This window comes from Sylvia atricapilla, chromosome 19, assembly GCF_009819655.1.
Source record: "Sylvia atricapilla isolate bSylAtr1 chromosome 19, bSylAtr1.pri, whole genome shotgun sequence".
Classification (NCBI taxonomy): domain Eukaryota; kingdom Metazoa; phylum Chordata; class Aves; order Passeriformes; family Sylviidae; genus Sylvia; species Sylvia atricapilla.
The window spans coordinates 1,622,784-1,638,928 of record NC_089158.1 but is presented as its reverse complement, the minus strand read 5'-3'; the positions used below and the strand labels follow the sequence as shown (position 1 = coordinate 1,638,928).

The 16,145-nt window shown below is 50.0% G+C and overlaps 1 protein-coding gene across 1 annotated transcript in view; it reads right to left on the bottom strand.

Annotated features, from left to right (window-relative positions):
• Positions 1-16,145, bottom strand: part of ASTN2 (astrotactin 2) — a 317,145-nt gene that overhangs the window by 255,300 nt on the left and 45,700 nt on the right. The window contains exon 2 of the mRNA XM_066332467.1: positions 9,923-10,110. Coding sequence (XP_066188564.1) covers positions 9,923-10,110 — 188 coding nt within the window. The remainder of the gene's footprint in view (positions 1-9,922; positions 10,111-16,145) is intronic.

Sequence of the window (16,145 nt, the reverse complement as noted above, 5' to 3'; positions counted from 1 at the left end):
GTGTGCAAGAGTTACACACCCCAAACCGCCATCCTGAGGAAGAGCAGTGGGAGAAGCAGCTGAGCCATCCCGAGGCCCCTGTCACCCCAGGGATGCAGGGTGGGATCAGATCCTTGGTACCCAGCCCAGCCTTCACCTGCCCGGCCAAGCTGCATGGCAGCACCTGAGCTGGGAAAGTTTAAATCATTCATTTCTGAGGCAGAGGAAGGCTGGCAGGCTCCATGTTCCCCTGAATAATGCTGGAGCTCTTGGAAATGCCAAGTGAAACCTGCGGCTTAATCATGGTGAGAGACTCTCCATGGGGCACCACCCAGCACCCTCCAGCCAGACATTCCCCCACGGCAACTTCCCACTCCCAGCACACGGGGCTGCCTGCCCCTTTCCTTCTGCATCACCCAACTCACCCCAGCCTCTGCAGAATGATGCTCCATAGTCGCCAAATAAGCAGTAAGATTCAACACTCTGGGGACGTTGTCTGTTCCCCCAACAACTACTGCTCCCACCAGGCTGGTTTTACCCTGAGCCTGAGTTTGGTGCAGTGAGGAAAACCACAGCCAGAGCATCAGGACAGCTCAAGCTTCCCCAGAGAATGGCTGGGGAGGAGCTGGTACCCAGCTCCAGCTCTGGGAAAGGAAATGGAGATGCCTGACACTGCTAAAGCATCAGTGGCTTTGCTGCCATTCACCTGCAGGCAGGTTCCTCACCTTCCATCAGAATAAAAAAGTGGTTTTCTCTCCCCTGAGGAGCTAAAAAGGAGGCAGCTAGAAAGGAAAATCATCAGTTTTCCTGTTGGATAAAGGGAAATACAATGAAAAAAATCCAAGCCCTGAAATCCAAGTGCATCCCAGAAGGGCTGGGGCTGATGTTCCCACTCACTCCCTCTCCAGCCACTGCCATAAATCCAGCCCAGAAGCACCCACCTGAGCCAGTCAAACAGCTCCCTTCATAAACAGCTATTTTCCTGCAGTCTTATATAATTGGATTTTAACAATAAGCAAAATTCCGTTTTTTTTCTCTCTCTCCCGTTTTCCTTTGCTGCACATTGTGAGACTTCATGACAACGTTCCTGCTCGGAGCTGGCAGAGACCTTTAGAAAGCTGAAACAGAGCTCATTCCCCCTCACCCATGGGGATGGCAGGGGAGGGAGGAGGTGGAGCAGCGACAGGTAAAAATAACCATACTTGGCCTGATGTTGCTCCCAATTAAGGCGGTGGGAATGTTGTCCAACTTCCAAAGCAGCGAGACCCAGACACAAAAATCTCTGTGTTGTATGAGCAGCCAAACGATGGCCACAGAAAATCAGGGACACAGGAGCTTCTGCCCTCTGTTTTCTGCTGGTGGGAGACTGAGAACCCCCTGCCCCAGGCCCTGCAGGGGCTGCAGGCACTCAGAGGGTCATGATGAGACCCACAGCACCACATCTCCCCTGCTCCAGGCACAGTTACTCCACACACAGCCTGGAAAGGTTTTTGGTTTCTTTTTTTCCCCAGGAATGGTTTATCTGCTCAGACAGTTTCACATCAGCTGAAACTAAAGTGTAAGTGGTTTTGGGGAGGATATAGAAAGTGTTGAAGAGTAGAAACATTTCATTCTGACACTTCCCTGAACAAAAAGCACTCTGCCTTTTCACGGCGTCACAGTGCCTTGTGAAACCACGTCCAATTTATTTTTAAATGAGAAAAAAAAAAAAGGAAAGCCCAAACTGAGAGCAAATATATTTCTGGGGACAAATATGATATTGCATTTCATCCTGTCGTTAACAGTTTACTCCTATCTTCGGGATTCGCCAATCAAATGAGAATTCAGCCTTTTGTGGTGCTGTAATGTGACATCTTTCACAACCACCTTGGAGCTCTTCTGCATGAGGTTGAGCACAGTTCACCTTCACAGATCCAGTGCCTGACACCAACACCACTTGAATGGATGCAAACATTTCCAACTCACATTCAAACATGAATAACAACTGAAAGGAGCGAGAACTGCAGATAACACAGGTTTGAAGGAGGAAAAAAAAGGCATTGTGCTGCTTGTCTGAAGAGCAGCCCAGCTTTCAAGGCCACAGTCATCCTGGGGATGTGAGAGCTGGGTGAGGCTCCTCGGTCAGAGCTCATATTGTACCAACAGAAAGATGGAGATTATAATATTCCTGCTGGGACTAAAGAGGGTCAGCAGAGCCTCACCAGTGAGGGGACAACACCCTGCACCCTGCCAGCATTCCCAGGTCTGCATCCCAGAAAACACTCCCCACGTGAGGTGCTACCTGGGAGCCAGGGGCCACCCACACCCAGCCGTCACTGGAGAAGGCAGCAGCCACAGGAGTTTTCCTGGAATAACGTTTCCTGACAATTTTAATGCCATATGTACTTTGGAGCCTGGCAGTTTAAAGCAATTAGATCCAGGCTGGGAGCTGCAGAGCGTTTCTGTGTTTACGTCAATGTTTCAAAGGTACCAATCCAGCACTCCCAGCACTTTACACACAGGATTAACACGGGGCTCCCACGTGGAATTGCTCTCTCCAGGAGCCCGGTAGCTTGGTGAGAACCACGAGAGAGATGGAAACCAGGAGCTGAGGCAGAGCCACCCCACCAAAGCCTGGATTTCCATCTGCTTGTCCCACACTGGGGGAAGAAAAATAAAAGAAAAAGATCACCAAAAGGTCAGGCCACCAGCTACACCCCGCAGCGCTGTGGATGTGTTTCTCCCAGGCAGATGGTGGGAAGAGGAAGAGTGAGGAGGAGGAAGGAAGGGAACAAGTTCAAGACAAGCCTCTGAGATCAGCAAACCGATAAAAATACCCTCTCAGTGCCGCTGGCAGCACAGAGGGACCCGGCCGGGGGCGAAGGCAGGCACGGAGTGTCCCACCCTGTGCCACAAGCTCACACTGCTCTGATGCTCCTCACCCCACTCCAAAACCTCCCTCTGGCGTTTTTTCCTCCATCTCCTCACGACTTCAGCATTTCCCTTTCCAGCTCTCACACCCCCTAACAACACCGGCCACTTTTCCAATGGCAGTTTTTATGTTTTCCCTTCCATCCTCCATTCTCCGTGTGAGGCTGGGGAAATTTTCTCAGGCTGCAGATGCCTCCCACGTCTTCAGTGCCATCTGCAGAAACCAAACCCCTTCCCAGTGCTTCCCATGGCTGCTTTTCCCCCCAGTACCAACCTCAGTTGCTCTGGGGATGAGATGAGGAAGTTAAGTTTGCTGCTCAGTTCAGATGAACTGAGAGCATTTATTCAGCCTACCTTTATCAGAGATGCAAATCAAATACTCCAGTTACATATTTTAACACAGTGGGGTGGTAAAAGTCTGATGGAGAGAAAGCCATACAGGGTCTAATGTATTCACTGGAGCTAAGGTGGAAAACTGAGAGAGATTGGTGAAGAATTATTAACATAACAGGTGCCATTGTCACAAAAGTGACAATTTGAAGACAAATCCCCCCCAAATGAATTCTCTAAATATCAGAGCACATCATTAACTACATTTAGTCTGTTTTATACTGGCTCTGCAAAGGAGAGGAGGGGGAAGGTGGATGAAAGAGGCTCCTTCTCCCAGACAGCAAGAAGTTGGTTAATGGCACATTAAAATGGAAATGCAACTTGAAGCCAAAGAGTGTCCCATCCTGGGAAAGAGCCAGGACAGTGTCAGGGTGAGAGGAGTGGGGCTTTCTTCCAGCATGGACCAGCAACAACTCCTCTGTGTACCAGTTCCAGTGCTCCTGCATGACTGGTGACTTCAGCTTCCAGCTGGGCTGAGCTCCAAGGAGCCTGCAGGGACTGAGCCCTCTGCCCTGAGCCAGGAGCCTGCAGGGACTGAGCCCTCTGCCCTGAGCCAGGAGCCTGCAGGGACTGAGCCCTCTGCCCTGAGCCAGGAGCCTGCAGGGACTGAGCCCTCTGCCCTGAGCCAGGAGCCTGCAGGGACTGAGCCCTCTGCCCTGAGCAGGGAACCTGCAGGGACTGAGCCCTCTGCCCTGAGCCAGGAGCCTGCAGGGACTGAGCCCTCTGCCCTGAGCCAGGAGCCTGCAGGGACTGAGCCCTCTGCCCTGAGACAGGAGCCTGCAGGGACTGAGCCCTCTGCCCTGAGCCAGGAGCCTGCAGGGACTGAGCCCTCTGCCCTGAGCCAGGAGCCTGCAGGGACTGAGCCCTCTGCCCTGAGCCAGGAGCCTGCAGGGACTGAGCCACCTGGCCCAGCAGAGATCCCACCACCTGAAGAGGCTCAGGAAAGAACTGAGGGCCACCTTCGGGACTGGTGATGGTCTGGGGATTGTTTGGGTTGCCATTAGCACAGAGCCTGCAGCTCCCATCCCAGGGATTTGGGGATGCTGCTTAGTCCACTCCACATCAGGGTGGGCAGCTCCTTCTCCTCTCCCCACACATGATTCTCACACAGGGACATGCTGAACCCAGGGGTTTTACAGCTTTTCTTTTAGGTTTTGGTGTGGGGTTTTTTTAATAAAAACAGCTCATTGGAGATCAATTTAGCTTTTTAATACCTTTCAGATAAGAAAATCTGCAGCAGCAGCAATTCTCTCCCTATCTTAATTAATTTCTAAACACATCACAAGCTGGAAGTGCATGTTTGATGAATCTGGTTGACCTCCTGGTGCAGAAATGATGACACAGATGTTGTGCCTTCTTCACTACCTCATTACTCATGTCACACCAGGGTTTTTTTCTCCCATTGAGCTGGCTGTCAGGAGCTCCAGTGCTGCCATCAGCAAGACAAGCTGCAAGGAGCCAGAGGAAGGCTTCTGCATCTCTGGAGAAGCCAGATCCAGTGGTGCTGCCAGCAATCCCAGGACACAGCACCATGCAAGCACAAGGCAGGGAGGGAATGGAATCCACTGGGAAGTTTTGCACCAATGAGGACTAAAACTGCTGGCTAGGGAAACGAGGTACCCCCCAAAGAATGGCCAATCTGATGGAATGCTGGGGCTGAAGGAGCCTGAGTGGGAATGTGCCCAAAGCCCACAGGATCTGGAGTGATCCCTCAGACAGCTGCTTGCTGGGGACAGTGGGAATCAGCCCAGCTCTGAAAAGGGTTTCAGCCTCCTCTCCCATCCCATTCCAGTTGGGATAAGCCCAGCTGCTCTGGAATGATGTTATATCCATCTGTGGGGAGGAGAGCAATCATAGAATCATGGAATGGCCTGGGTTGGGAACGACCTTAAAGCCCATCCAGTCCCAGACACCTCCCACTGTCCCAGGCTGCTCCCAGCCCCAATGTCCAGCCTGGCCTTGGGCACTGCCAGGGATCCAGGGGCACCCACAGCTTCTCTGGGCACCCTGTGCCAGGGCCCCACCACCCTCACAGGGAAGATTATTTTTTCCTAAAGGTGATCACAGCTCCTAAAAACTTCCTTGTTCTTGGAGATTCCTTAAGGAACTGGAGATCTGCCCCAGCCTGAGGCAGCCCCAAGGACACACCACAGGAGCACAGGATTCCTCCCCAGCTCCACTTCAGAGCAGCATGTGAGAGCAGAGGGAAAAGTTTAAGACCACAATTTACACCCAGCTCAGAGGTTGATGGAGCACGGGACCAGCAGCTGATCATTAGGGAAGCATCAGGATGTACAGGAACAAGAAGAAAAAAGGAAGCTTCACAAACAAGTGTTAAAAAAAAATCCTCTGGGAGATGTAGAAGCCAGCAGATAACTTGTGTGCTGCCAGCACAGCCAGCAGAAAGTGGGCATTAAAAATAAAAAATAGTATATTTTTTAAAAAGGCAGCCTGATGAGGTCTGGTCACCTTTTACTCCAGACACTTTAATGGCTCCTTGCAAGGTGATGGCATGAGATGCAGTAAGGCTTTTCCTCATGACCACTCTCCAAAAATCCCAGCCTATTTCTGCTGGAGCTGGAGCAGGGGCAGCACAGGGCACTTTTCTAAACCTCCCAGCAGGCAGGGATGATCCTCTCTGGCATCTCACAAGACTTCTACTGGCATCACTCACAAGAGAGGAAATCCCATCCCTCCACCAGCAGGACGGGATGGGGCTTTGTGTCCTTTTCCCGGACCCTGCACTCACAGGGTGCAATGGCCCTACTGATGCCTGATCAGAGGGTCAATGCAGAGAGAAAACCTCTCTGTCCCACCCAGACCCACCCCCCAGAGCCTGACAAACACCCTCCTCTTTGGCCAAGCCACAGGACACCAGGGCTGGGTTTAGCACCACACAAAGCAATAATTAAACTGAGACACAAGGCGGTAGGGAACAACAAAAAAATAAATCTCTCTTATGTTTTGTTAAATTCAGCAATTTACAAGGCTGGAATAATTAGTGGTTTAAAATGTTTTGACACAAGCAGCCCCAATAATCATGATAAATCATATCAGGCATATGCCCAGATCCTTGAAGTGACAGATGACAAACAGAGCAGTGACAAGACACTCCATCACGCAGGGAATCATTGAGTTAATGGAAGAATTATTGCTTCTGAAATCCACTCCAGTCCCATTGTGGGGAACATTCCAATTTATCAAAGCCAAATGAACATTAATTGCTGCAGCCTGGTAAGTTTTCGAGCTGCTGTGACCTTCATTGAATTTTAATCCAAAACAGATAAGATTTACTTCCACACAACAGGAAACAACACAATTAAACCCAAATGACAGCTGAGATTATGGTGAAAAAACACAACAGGCATAATGACAAAACTATTGATTCCTTTCTACTTGACACTGTGCTTTAAAAAAAAGGTAAATAAATAAAATCTTACATTTGCATATTTGTTTTTTTTTCCCCTTTATCCCTTCTTTTCATTTGGGAGACAAATTTCAGATGCTCAAGCCAAGAGGAAATGGGTGGCAGAGAGTAATGGAGACTGAATTCCCTTTAACTGCAGTAATTAATGTTATGTCTCACTGGGGAGAGATTAAGAAAAAACAGTTAGGAAAGGGGAAAAAATAAAAATTAAGTATTATCTTGCTGTCAAAGATGTCCTTGAGCTCGGGAAGGGAGGTGTGAAGGGGTCCCAGTCAGTCAGTGCTTTGCAGGGGTAGATGGTGACCACAGACACAGCCCATGGACACTTTTCTGCTGCACTGGAATAAAACCAATCCCAAATCAGAAAGCCACAGACTGACAGCCAGAATCACTGGAAGGAGGAGTAAACCCAGGATTTGCAGCTCCCTGGAGCCCCCATGCAGCACAGAGGGGCTCTTGGCTTTAGAGGCAGAGCAGGAGCTCCCAGCCAGGCCAAAAACAGCGACAGAAATCCAACCGGCTCCTGCCTTGGAGAGTTCTCACTGCCCAATAATTGTGCCAAGTGCTCCCTAAAAGAGGGATTAACCAGATTCCCCAGGCAAACCTCCCCCAGCTCCTGTAAATCATCTGGAGCATGAGGAGAGAGGTAAAAGCAAGTGTTAGAGCCACTCAAAGGAGATAAGCAAGCACTTTCCTGTGTCCCCTCCTGTCCCCTGGGGCAAGATGCTGGGCTGGTGATGGACAAGGCACACAGAGCCTGGATGCCAAGGCAGCACTAGGGTGGGCTGGAATTTTGGCCACAGCAGTGATTTAGTGGTTTAGTTTATAGAAAGCTCATAGGAGACATTGGGCTTCATGGTAGGAAGAGGAAGGAAAAAGTATTTGGGAAGCTGGGAAGGAGGACACAGGTTGTATCCCCAGGCAAACGGGATTTGGACATAGAGGGTGTGGGGGCAGGAGGGGGTACCCAGGGCCCCTGTGCCAAGCACAGCACAGCAGGGAGCCCCAGTGCTGGGGTGGGAGAGTTCAAGTGATGGGGCCCTCTGGGAAGTGCTGGGGTCAAGAAGGGAAATAAAGGAGTGGGAAAACAGCCTGGAGATCTGGGTGAAATATCCCACTCAAGAAACAAATACCTGTGCCCGTTTTATTTCCCCTACAGAACTCCATGAGGCCTCAAGGAAGAGAAAAAAAAAAAAAAAAAACCAGCAAACCAACAAAACAGAATCATCTTTGCTGGTAACTCAAAACTTGGCTCCGGTTCACTCAAAAAGTTAATGAACCTTCTGAAAAATCTGGGCAAAGTTTCAAGCCTTTGCTGCAGTCCTGACCCAGGAAAGGGATCTGCAGGGCTCCTGCTTCCCCAGGGACACATGTGCAGCCCAGACCCCATCCCAGAGCCAGACCCATGACCTCAGCTCCTGCTGCAGGGAATGTCAGGGTTTGTAAAGACAGTGGAATTACAGCTGATTGTGTGTGGCAGGAACAACTCCTTGTCTCCTGTCCTCCTGTTGCTTTTGCAGAAGGGAAGAGAGCTACAGGGCAGGAATTAGCTCTCACACCAAAGCCATGGGTGCTCCCAGGCCACTGGCAAAGCACATCCTCCCTGGCTAACCCGGGATTAGAGGCCAGACCCATTCCTGGGCCATTCCTGGGACACACTGTCACAGGTTAATGCAGTTTGGTTTTGCCCAGTGATGCTGTCAGCTCCATCCCCTGGCACCACTGCTCCCGCATCCCAAGGTGCAGCAAAGGAAAGCTCTGGCTTCTCAAAGGAACTTTCCAATCATTATAATCATCTGCTGTATTTTAGAGACCATCTTCAGCAAGGGCTGAGGACCAGGACTGAATCTCTCCCTACTACAGAAAATCTGCATTTCAAGCAGGAATCAGCAGGCTGCAGAGAAAGTGTCACCCCACAGACACAGGGCAATTATTCAGAGCTCGGGTTTGCCCACAAAAGCCAAACAATGCCATACTCAAACCTCCTGCCAGGGATAGAGCTTTGCACACCCACACATGTTGTGCTGTTTGCATTCTTTGTTCTGTCTCTCACTTACATTTTCAAGCTCATTTTCCAAGTACTCAGTTCTAACCCTTTCCCCCTCTCCAACACCCAATCCCACTGACAATTTCGGCAGGATATAAAACCATTCCCTATCCAACTCAGTAAGATGCTGCCCCCAGCTCTGTTCTCTTCTGCCATCCTGCATCTTATCTTGCCCAACAGCCTTAATGCAAAGCCTCTCTCCCTTCTCACATGCATTCAGTGCCAGATCTAAAGCCTCCCTGACGAGACACTCACAAAAACAGATTTAAATTATAAAAGCCAAACGGCTGCTTGCTCAAATAAAAAAAATAAAATAAAGGATTTGTGCAGTTATTGTCTCTGTTTCTCCTTCCAAAACTAAGGACAGAAGCTGTGGAGATGACCCAGGTTCTAAGAGATGAACAGATTCACTTTTTGCAGAGGGTTGCTGTGGTGGGATCCCCAGTCCCATAAGAGGCTTACTCTGGCAAATGAATGGCATGCATACACACTGGATATACCAACCTAACTTCTTTTTGTCTGTGTCTTATCCCAGTGGGACTGAAGGGACAATACACTGAATCCCATTTTACAGACGGAGCTCTAAAACATGGGGGAGCCATGGACCAGATCCAAACACGTAGGCAACCACCTCATACGATACTGAAACTTTAAAAGGCAACACAGCACATGAACAGTGCATTATTAAAAGGTTACAAACACCCCAGATGGAGACATTCAAAGCACTGGATCAACTTTTTACTTTTAGGTCAGACTTGTCCTTTACAAGAAATGCTGCAGCCCTTACTCACTTCAAAGATAAACTTCAGCATTTCAGAATGAAGCGGCCAAGCCCAAAATCTCGCCTTTGCACAATGCCCAAACAAAAAGACCAATCAGAAACACTCCACTGGCACCTCACCAGACAAGAGGAATTACAGGATCCTCGTTACCCTCCCAACAGCTTCTTCCCCACACTCTTTTGCTTTATTTTGTTTCATTTTCTCAGAAGACCAAGCACTCTATTTTTTTTTTTTCCTGGCCCATTCAAACACATCCTTCCCTTTCTAGAGATCCAACCAAGAAGGCACACAAACATCTGCAAGCCAGGCTCACCACCCTGCTCCTCATCCCCCTGCTCCAAGGGGGTCCCTCCATCCCCTCCGGCGCCGTCGGCAGCTGGGACTCACCATGACTGAGATATGAAGGATGTGCATCTGCTCCTCCACGATCTCTGAGGGCTCCTGGAGGCTGGGTGGGGTGGCCCTGGAGAGCTGCTCAGCGCTGCTCATGGACACGTGGAAGTACAGGGTGCCGTTCTCCAGCCACTGCTGCTTCCAGTGCACCAGCGAAATGTCCGACACGGTCCCCGACATCTCTGCAGGGACACAATGCGCAGCCGAGGGTCAGTTTTCTCCACGAGGCACAAAGGTGTTTGTCTAAGTGATCAAGGGAATTGGGATTTTTGAGTCTTGCCCCCAGAACTGCTTCTATTTAATTTTAGCCTCTACCTGTTATTTCCCTTATATACGTACAGAAACGTTTGTCTCCCTTAGTAAAAGCAAGGGGCTACAGAGTGCCTTGGCATTTCCAGAATAGGAAGGCAAGAGCAGAAAATCACCCAGAATGCCCTGAACCTCCTGTGCCTTTCCCAGTAAAACAGGCTGGAAAAAGCTCCCAGGGAGCTGCAGCCAAGCCCAAGGGAGTTTCATGGCTCAGGGGGGACACTCTGTGCCAGACAAGGCAGGGTGCAGACACCAGTACACACTCTGCTGGCATTTCCAATGGAAACCTTCTTCCAGCTGTGAGGCAGCAGCACAGCTGTATTTAACAGGGACACCCAGCACAGACTGTGAGCTCCAGCAACAAGGGAAACCCACCAGCCTTGACAAATATCTATTGACATTGGAGCTGCACCTGCCAGTCACCTTCTGCAGCTTCTGTTGGTTTTGCATCCCACTCGACCCTGATTTCCAGCACAGGCACCCTGGGAGGCAGGATTACAGCACCCCAGCACACAGCTCTGCCTGACCTGGGGCACTGCACTGAACTGGGGGGTTGGAGAACCCAAAGGGCACCCCCAAACTGCAGAGCCTGTGAAGGCAGCAGCTCCCAGCCTCAGCTGCAGCTCCTGAGTGGGCCAGGAGCACTGGGAGCTCCACAGCTGCCCAGCACGTTGCACACACATCTCTGCAGAGAAGGGGTTTGGCAGTTTGGCAGCTGAATCAAATCCAAAAAAAAAAAAAAAAAAAAAACCCACAAAAACACTAGTACAAAATGAGCCAAAATATTTCTCCTTCCACCACATCTTTTTTGTGCTTGTTTTTCCATTTCCAGTATAAGCAATGGGAAACAAGACGTGTTCTTAGTCACTGGGCCCACAGCTTCAGCAGTCACCTGCTTTGAGGAAGACCCAGATTCAATTCCCTCCTATTTGGGACCAGACCAGGTCTGACAGCCCCTGACCCACGGTCTTCAGATGTGTCTGCCCCAGAACAGTCAAGAGCACGAGCTCAGGTACTTCTGACACCACAGTGGAACAGAAACAAGGTTCTCCTCCTGCACCTTGGGTCAGTGGGGAGTCAGTGTTTGTCCCCCTGCGGGCAGAGCAGCCAGGGAACGCTGAGGGCATTTTGTATTTCATTACCCTGAGCCCAGCTGGGCAAAAGCACATCCAGTTCCAGCTCCCAGTGGAGAGGACAGAAGGAACAAGCCCAGCTGAGGCTGTGCTGAGGAGGCACCCACCCCTTGCAGGATATGATGCTTCAACAAGACACTTGGGTGATGAGCAGCCACTCAGGCTACAAGACCAGGCCCTTGCACTTGTACAAACCCATGTCCCAGCCCAACAAAAAACCCTCTCAATCCTTCAGGAACAGTTTTTCTCACTCCTGAAATCAATATATTTTCCAGAAGCAAGCTCCTGGCGTCCCAACCTGGATCAAAAGAAAGCCAAGCAACCTGCTCATGGAGGAGACACATCACACCACAGGTCCTGCAGGGCAGGGACAAGGCCACTCCATTACTGCCACATTCCTGATTCAGCACCTCTCTGGTGACACTCCTGAGCCACCACCGTGTCACCTCAATCTCACCAGAGGGGTTTTCTCATTGCTTCTGCCCCCAGCACTGCACCCCCCTTATCACCAGCCCCTGTGCACACCTCAGCACTCAGCAGAGGAAAGCCAAACAGCTCCTGAGCACACAGGGATCCATCAAGAGCCCACACTTGTGCCTGGGAGGGGATGCACGAGCTCCCTGACACATCCCTGTCACTGCCCTGACATCCTGCTAATGACCCTTCTCTCCTCTGACATAAAAGGCTCTTGGCTGGAGCAAACCAGCAGCAAGAAGGTGTTGCTTGTACTCTGGGAACTGTAAACCAGGGCAGCCCTGCAGCTCCTTCAAGACCTGGGGACCTCATGGAATGGATCCTGTGTCTCTCCCTTCCAAGCAAGGCTCAAGCAGAAGGTTTCTTACAGCAGTGAAAATAAGAACAAAATGAGAGAAATATCGAGGCTGCTTAATTGCAGTCATCTTCCCAGCAATACTTCAAAGGTCTGTACTGAGAAGCATCTCCTTGTCTAATTAAAATCAAAACAAATGCTACTTTTAGGAGCAAAAGCACTCACTCAGCTTTGCAGCAGAAATCCAAGATCATCCAAAGAGGCAAACAGGCCAAGGGAGAGCACAGGAGTATCAAGGGAGAGACTCTGTTATGCAAAGCCATAATCTTAATTCTGTCCAGAGGGACAGTCATGCAAGGAAGGGGATGATTACAGTATTACACACTCATCACACACATATCCTGCAGTAGACCTTTCCTAAAGAGCTCAGGAAGGAGGTTATATCACCCAGCCCACAGCACAGACCGTGTGGATGCCACCAGGCCCTAACTGCTACAGCTCCAAAGGCTACATCACATTAGGGAAGCAAGGAAAAAGCCTCCAGGGTGTACCTTTCTCCAAATTTTTTCCCTTACACACACATTTTTGCATGGGATGTTTAAAAGGATCACAGAGAACATTTCTCAGGAGTTCTGAAATATAGGCAATTTTTTGGATTTTAGCCTAGACTGAAGATAAGCCTGTTTCACTTTCAAAAGGTCTCTTCCAAAAGTAGAAACTTCAATTTAACATTCATTTCACAATTTTAAGCCAACCCAGCAGCCAGGCAATTTGTGACAAACACGGACTTGCCAAGCCTGGGTACCCATTCCCACACACTTACAAACACTTGTGTGCTTGAGCTTTCATTTCAGGACACCTGGTCACTACCCCAGCACCCCCAGGACACCACCAGCCTTCAATCAGATTCACCACTCACAATCAAATAATTTTTAAAAAAGCTTTTTTCAAGCCCTGTAGCTGCAGAATCCCTCAATCCCCAAACACAGGGAAGTTTCTTGGCCTCATGTACTTGACACTAATATTACACTGCCTGTGTTTCACTGGACACACATTGTCACTCCACTGTCTGCTGTAGTTACAGCAGTGAGAGCCCGTCCATCAGACAGAATGTAATAGTCTGCAGCAAGATTGCCTTTTATCAGAGCTTTCAAACGCTTTTGGAACAAATTAAGGCCATTCCTGCACCAAAACCGAATGAGATACGGTTAAGGTTTTAAACGTGCAGCAGTGGAAAAGCACTTGTGGTCTATAGCTGTTAAAAATCTCAGTATCCAGCAGATGGGGAGCTATCAGATGGGGTTCAAACACCCCTTTGTGGGTAAAACACCAAGTAAAACAGCCAAACAGACCATCAAACAGCTGCTATGCCACCTTCCTACCTGTTCACTGCGCTCAGCAGAGAGGAGACAATGGAGACACAAGGAGGATTCTCCTTCCCCACAGCCAGACTGCTCCTCTTCTCCCCGTTCAAAGAGCCCAGGCCAGCACCACCTCCATCCAGAGCACACATCTGGGCAATCTGCTCTCCCCAACACCGGCAGATGTATCTCCCCTTCCAGCCTCCCCAAACCTTCCCAAGTGCCATCATCTCCCAGCACACAGCCCAGCCCAGCCCAGGGGCCGCACCCACCAGCCTTTGGTGTCACCTGAGGATGGTCTGAAAGTAAGAAAAAGACACACAGAGCATTTCTGCCTTTTCTGTTCTTCCTCAGGCTCTGTGCCTTGTACAACTTGACAGTCCTCAACATTTTCCTTGGAAATCAAGCAAGCAATCCAACCAACCCTCTTCCCAGGGCTCAGCCTGTGACCTGGGCTCATGCCCATCAGGTCACCCATCCAGGATAAGGCAGGGGACAGCAGTGACCACAGCAAATCCCTTCCTACCAACTCTCTATTCCTCTTTTTCCCTTTACCGTTGCTATAACCCTTTACATATAAACATTTCATTGAAATCTTCAACTTGTATTACAATCAAACTTAAAAGCAAAGGGGCCTAAATGCATTTGGTTGGGAACCAAGACGATTCCCATAAAAGCAGATTATGCTGACATGATGAATACAAAATGAAACAGGCGATATTAAAGTTGCAGGATTGTTACTCCATGCCTTCGGGCTCCTGGCCGCCCTACCCACCTCCTCCCTCCTCTCCCCCTTGGTCTCACTGAAGCCAGGGACAGTCTTTTTACCTCTGCCTCCTCCAAGGCAGCCTGCCAGGCTTGAAACATTCACCAGCTCCCCGCAGCCCCCACCCCAGCCTTATGCAATGCCTCAACATTCATCACTTGCTCAGGAGGCTGCAGCCCTGCCTTATCTGTCATGGCGTTTTACAAAGCCTGTGTTGTGTTTAATTGGCTTGTTCTTGCTAATCTACCATGATTATTGTATTTTTATTTCATTCCTGAAGGCCATTATTAAAATAAGCCTTTTTGCTTAGAGCAGTTCATCCCCACAAGGTTCCCCGCCCCCGGATAACCAAACCCTCCTTGTGCTTCCTCCCAGCTCCCCAGTGCTGCTCAGACCTGCTGGGCACCTTTCCTGCCAGCACACAGTGCTTGGGCTGATGGCTGAGGAGCCAGGGAGTAACTTCCAGTGCACAGATCCAGGCTCCTCCGGGCTTTTTCCTCCCCACCTGCTCCATCCCAGCAGGACCTGCACCCCGCAGCCCGGCTTCCTCAGCCCACCTGCACAACTCAGCCTCTTCATCTGGCAGGGGAAAAGCTGCAGATCTGGTTTGTGGCCGTATTTCCTTTCACAGAGACACCATTCCAGCCTGTGCCCCCTTCTTCCACACCCCTCATCCTGCCACCCCATTCCATCTGCGGCTGTTCCAGCGGCTCTCCTGAGTTAATGCTCTCCAGGGGCGCCAACCTCCGATAAAGTGTTAGTTTAGAGTTTCTTCGGTGCTAGCTACCACTTATGCTAATAAAGGAAATTTATGCAGAAAGTCATAAACAGAGAGCTCTCCCCAGTGCCCTTGCCAGCGCAGGATTGCTCCCTGCGGAATAGATTATCACACTCTGTGCAGACTAGTTCCAGAATTACTCTAGAAATGGGGCTTCCCCCATGCTCCCAAGGGGGCTATTCTTCAGTCAAACAGGCCCTAAGAGTTGTAAGAGTTTGGGTCTTTTGGTGACAATGTGGTGGAGTTTTTTTTATCTGAATCATTAGCTCAGGTTTTTTGTCCCCTCTTGTCTCCCACTTGTTTTTTAACATGTTCCTTCCCTCACGCACCTCCTCCCCTGCTCTCCCCTCATAGTACTCCCTGGGGCAACACACAAATGCAGCTGCAGATCATAAAAAGTAATAGAGAAGCTCAGAAATTTAAGAAAGGGAGGAGAAAAAAAAAAAAAAAAAAAAAAAAAAAAGAAAAGAGATGACAAGCTCCCTCTGATCATCTCCTTTCAAAGCCGCTGTCTGTGAGAGCACAGTGCTGCACCTGCAGGGCATTTCAGGGCTGGCTCTGGCTCTGTGGGTCTGCATGGACACAGAATCATGGGATGGAGTTAGAAAATCTCTCTGAGATCATCGAGTCCAGTCGTTAACCCAGCAGTGCCAAACCCAAGGCATGATGCTGGATGGAGAAGGACTAGAGACAGCCTGGTCTTGGGGTGGTTCAAAGGGGATCCCGCTGGCACCAAGCGCAGGCAGGAGCACCCTCTGCATCTCACGGCCAGCAGCATCACACATCTGACCTTGGAGAGGCAAGACAGGATTTGCAGTAAAGTGGGTTTGGCTGTTTTCAGGCTCTGCTGGAAGGAGAAGCACAAGCAGCTGGGTTCAGGCATGCTCCTGGGACCAGTCACCTCACACACACACAGATGTGAGAGGAACTGAGCTGCCACCAAAGGGTTTGTGCCAATCAGAGCAGTGGGGCTGAAGGGGAGGGCAGATCCCAAGCTCAACAGCCACACAAAAACCAAGGAAACCCCCTCGGTTTGGATGGATAGACTGCATCACCCAGGAGATGCTCTGGGGTGAGCAGGGAGGACAGAGTCAGCCCCTT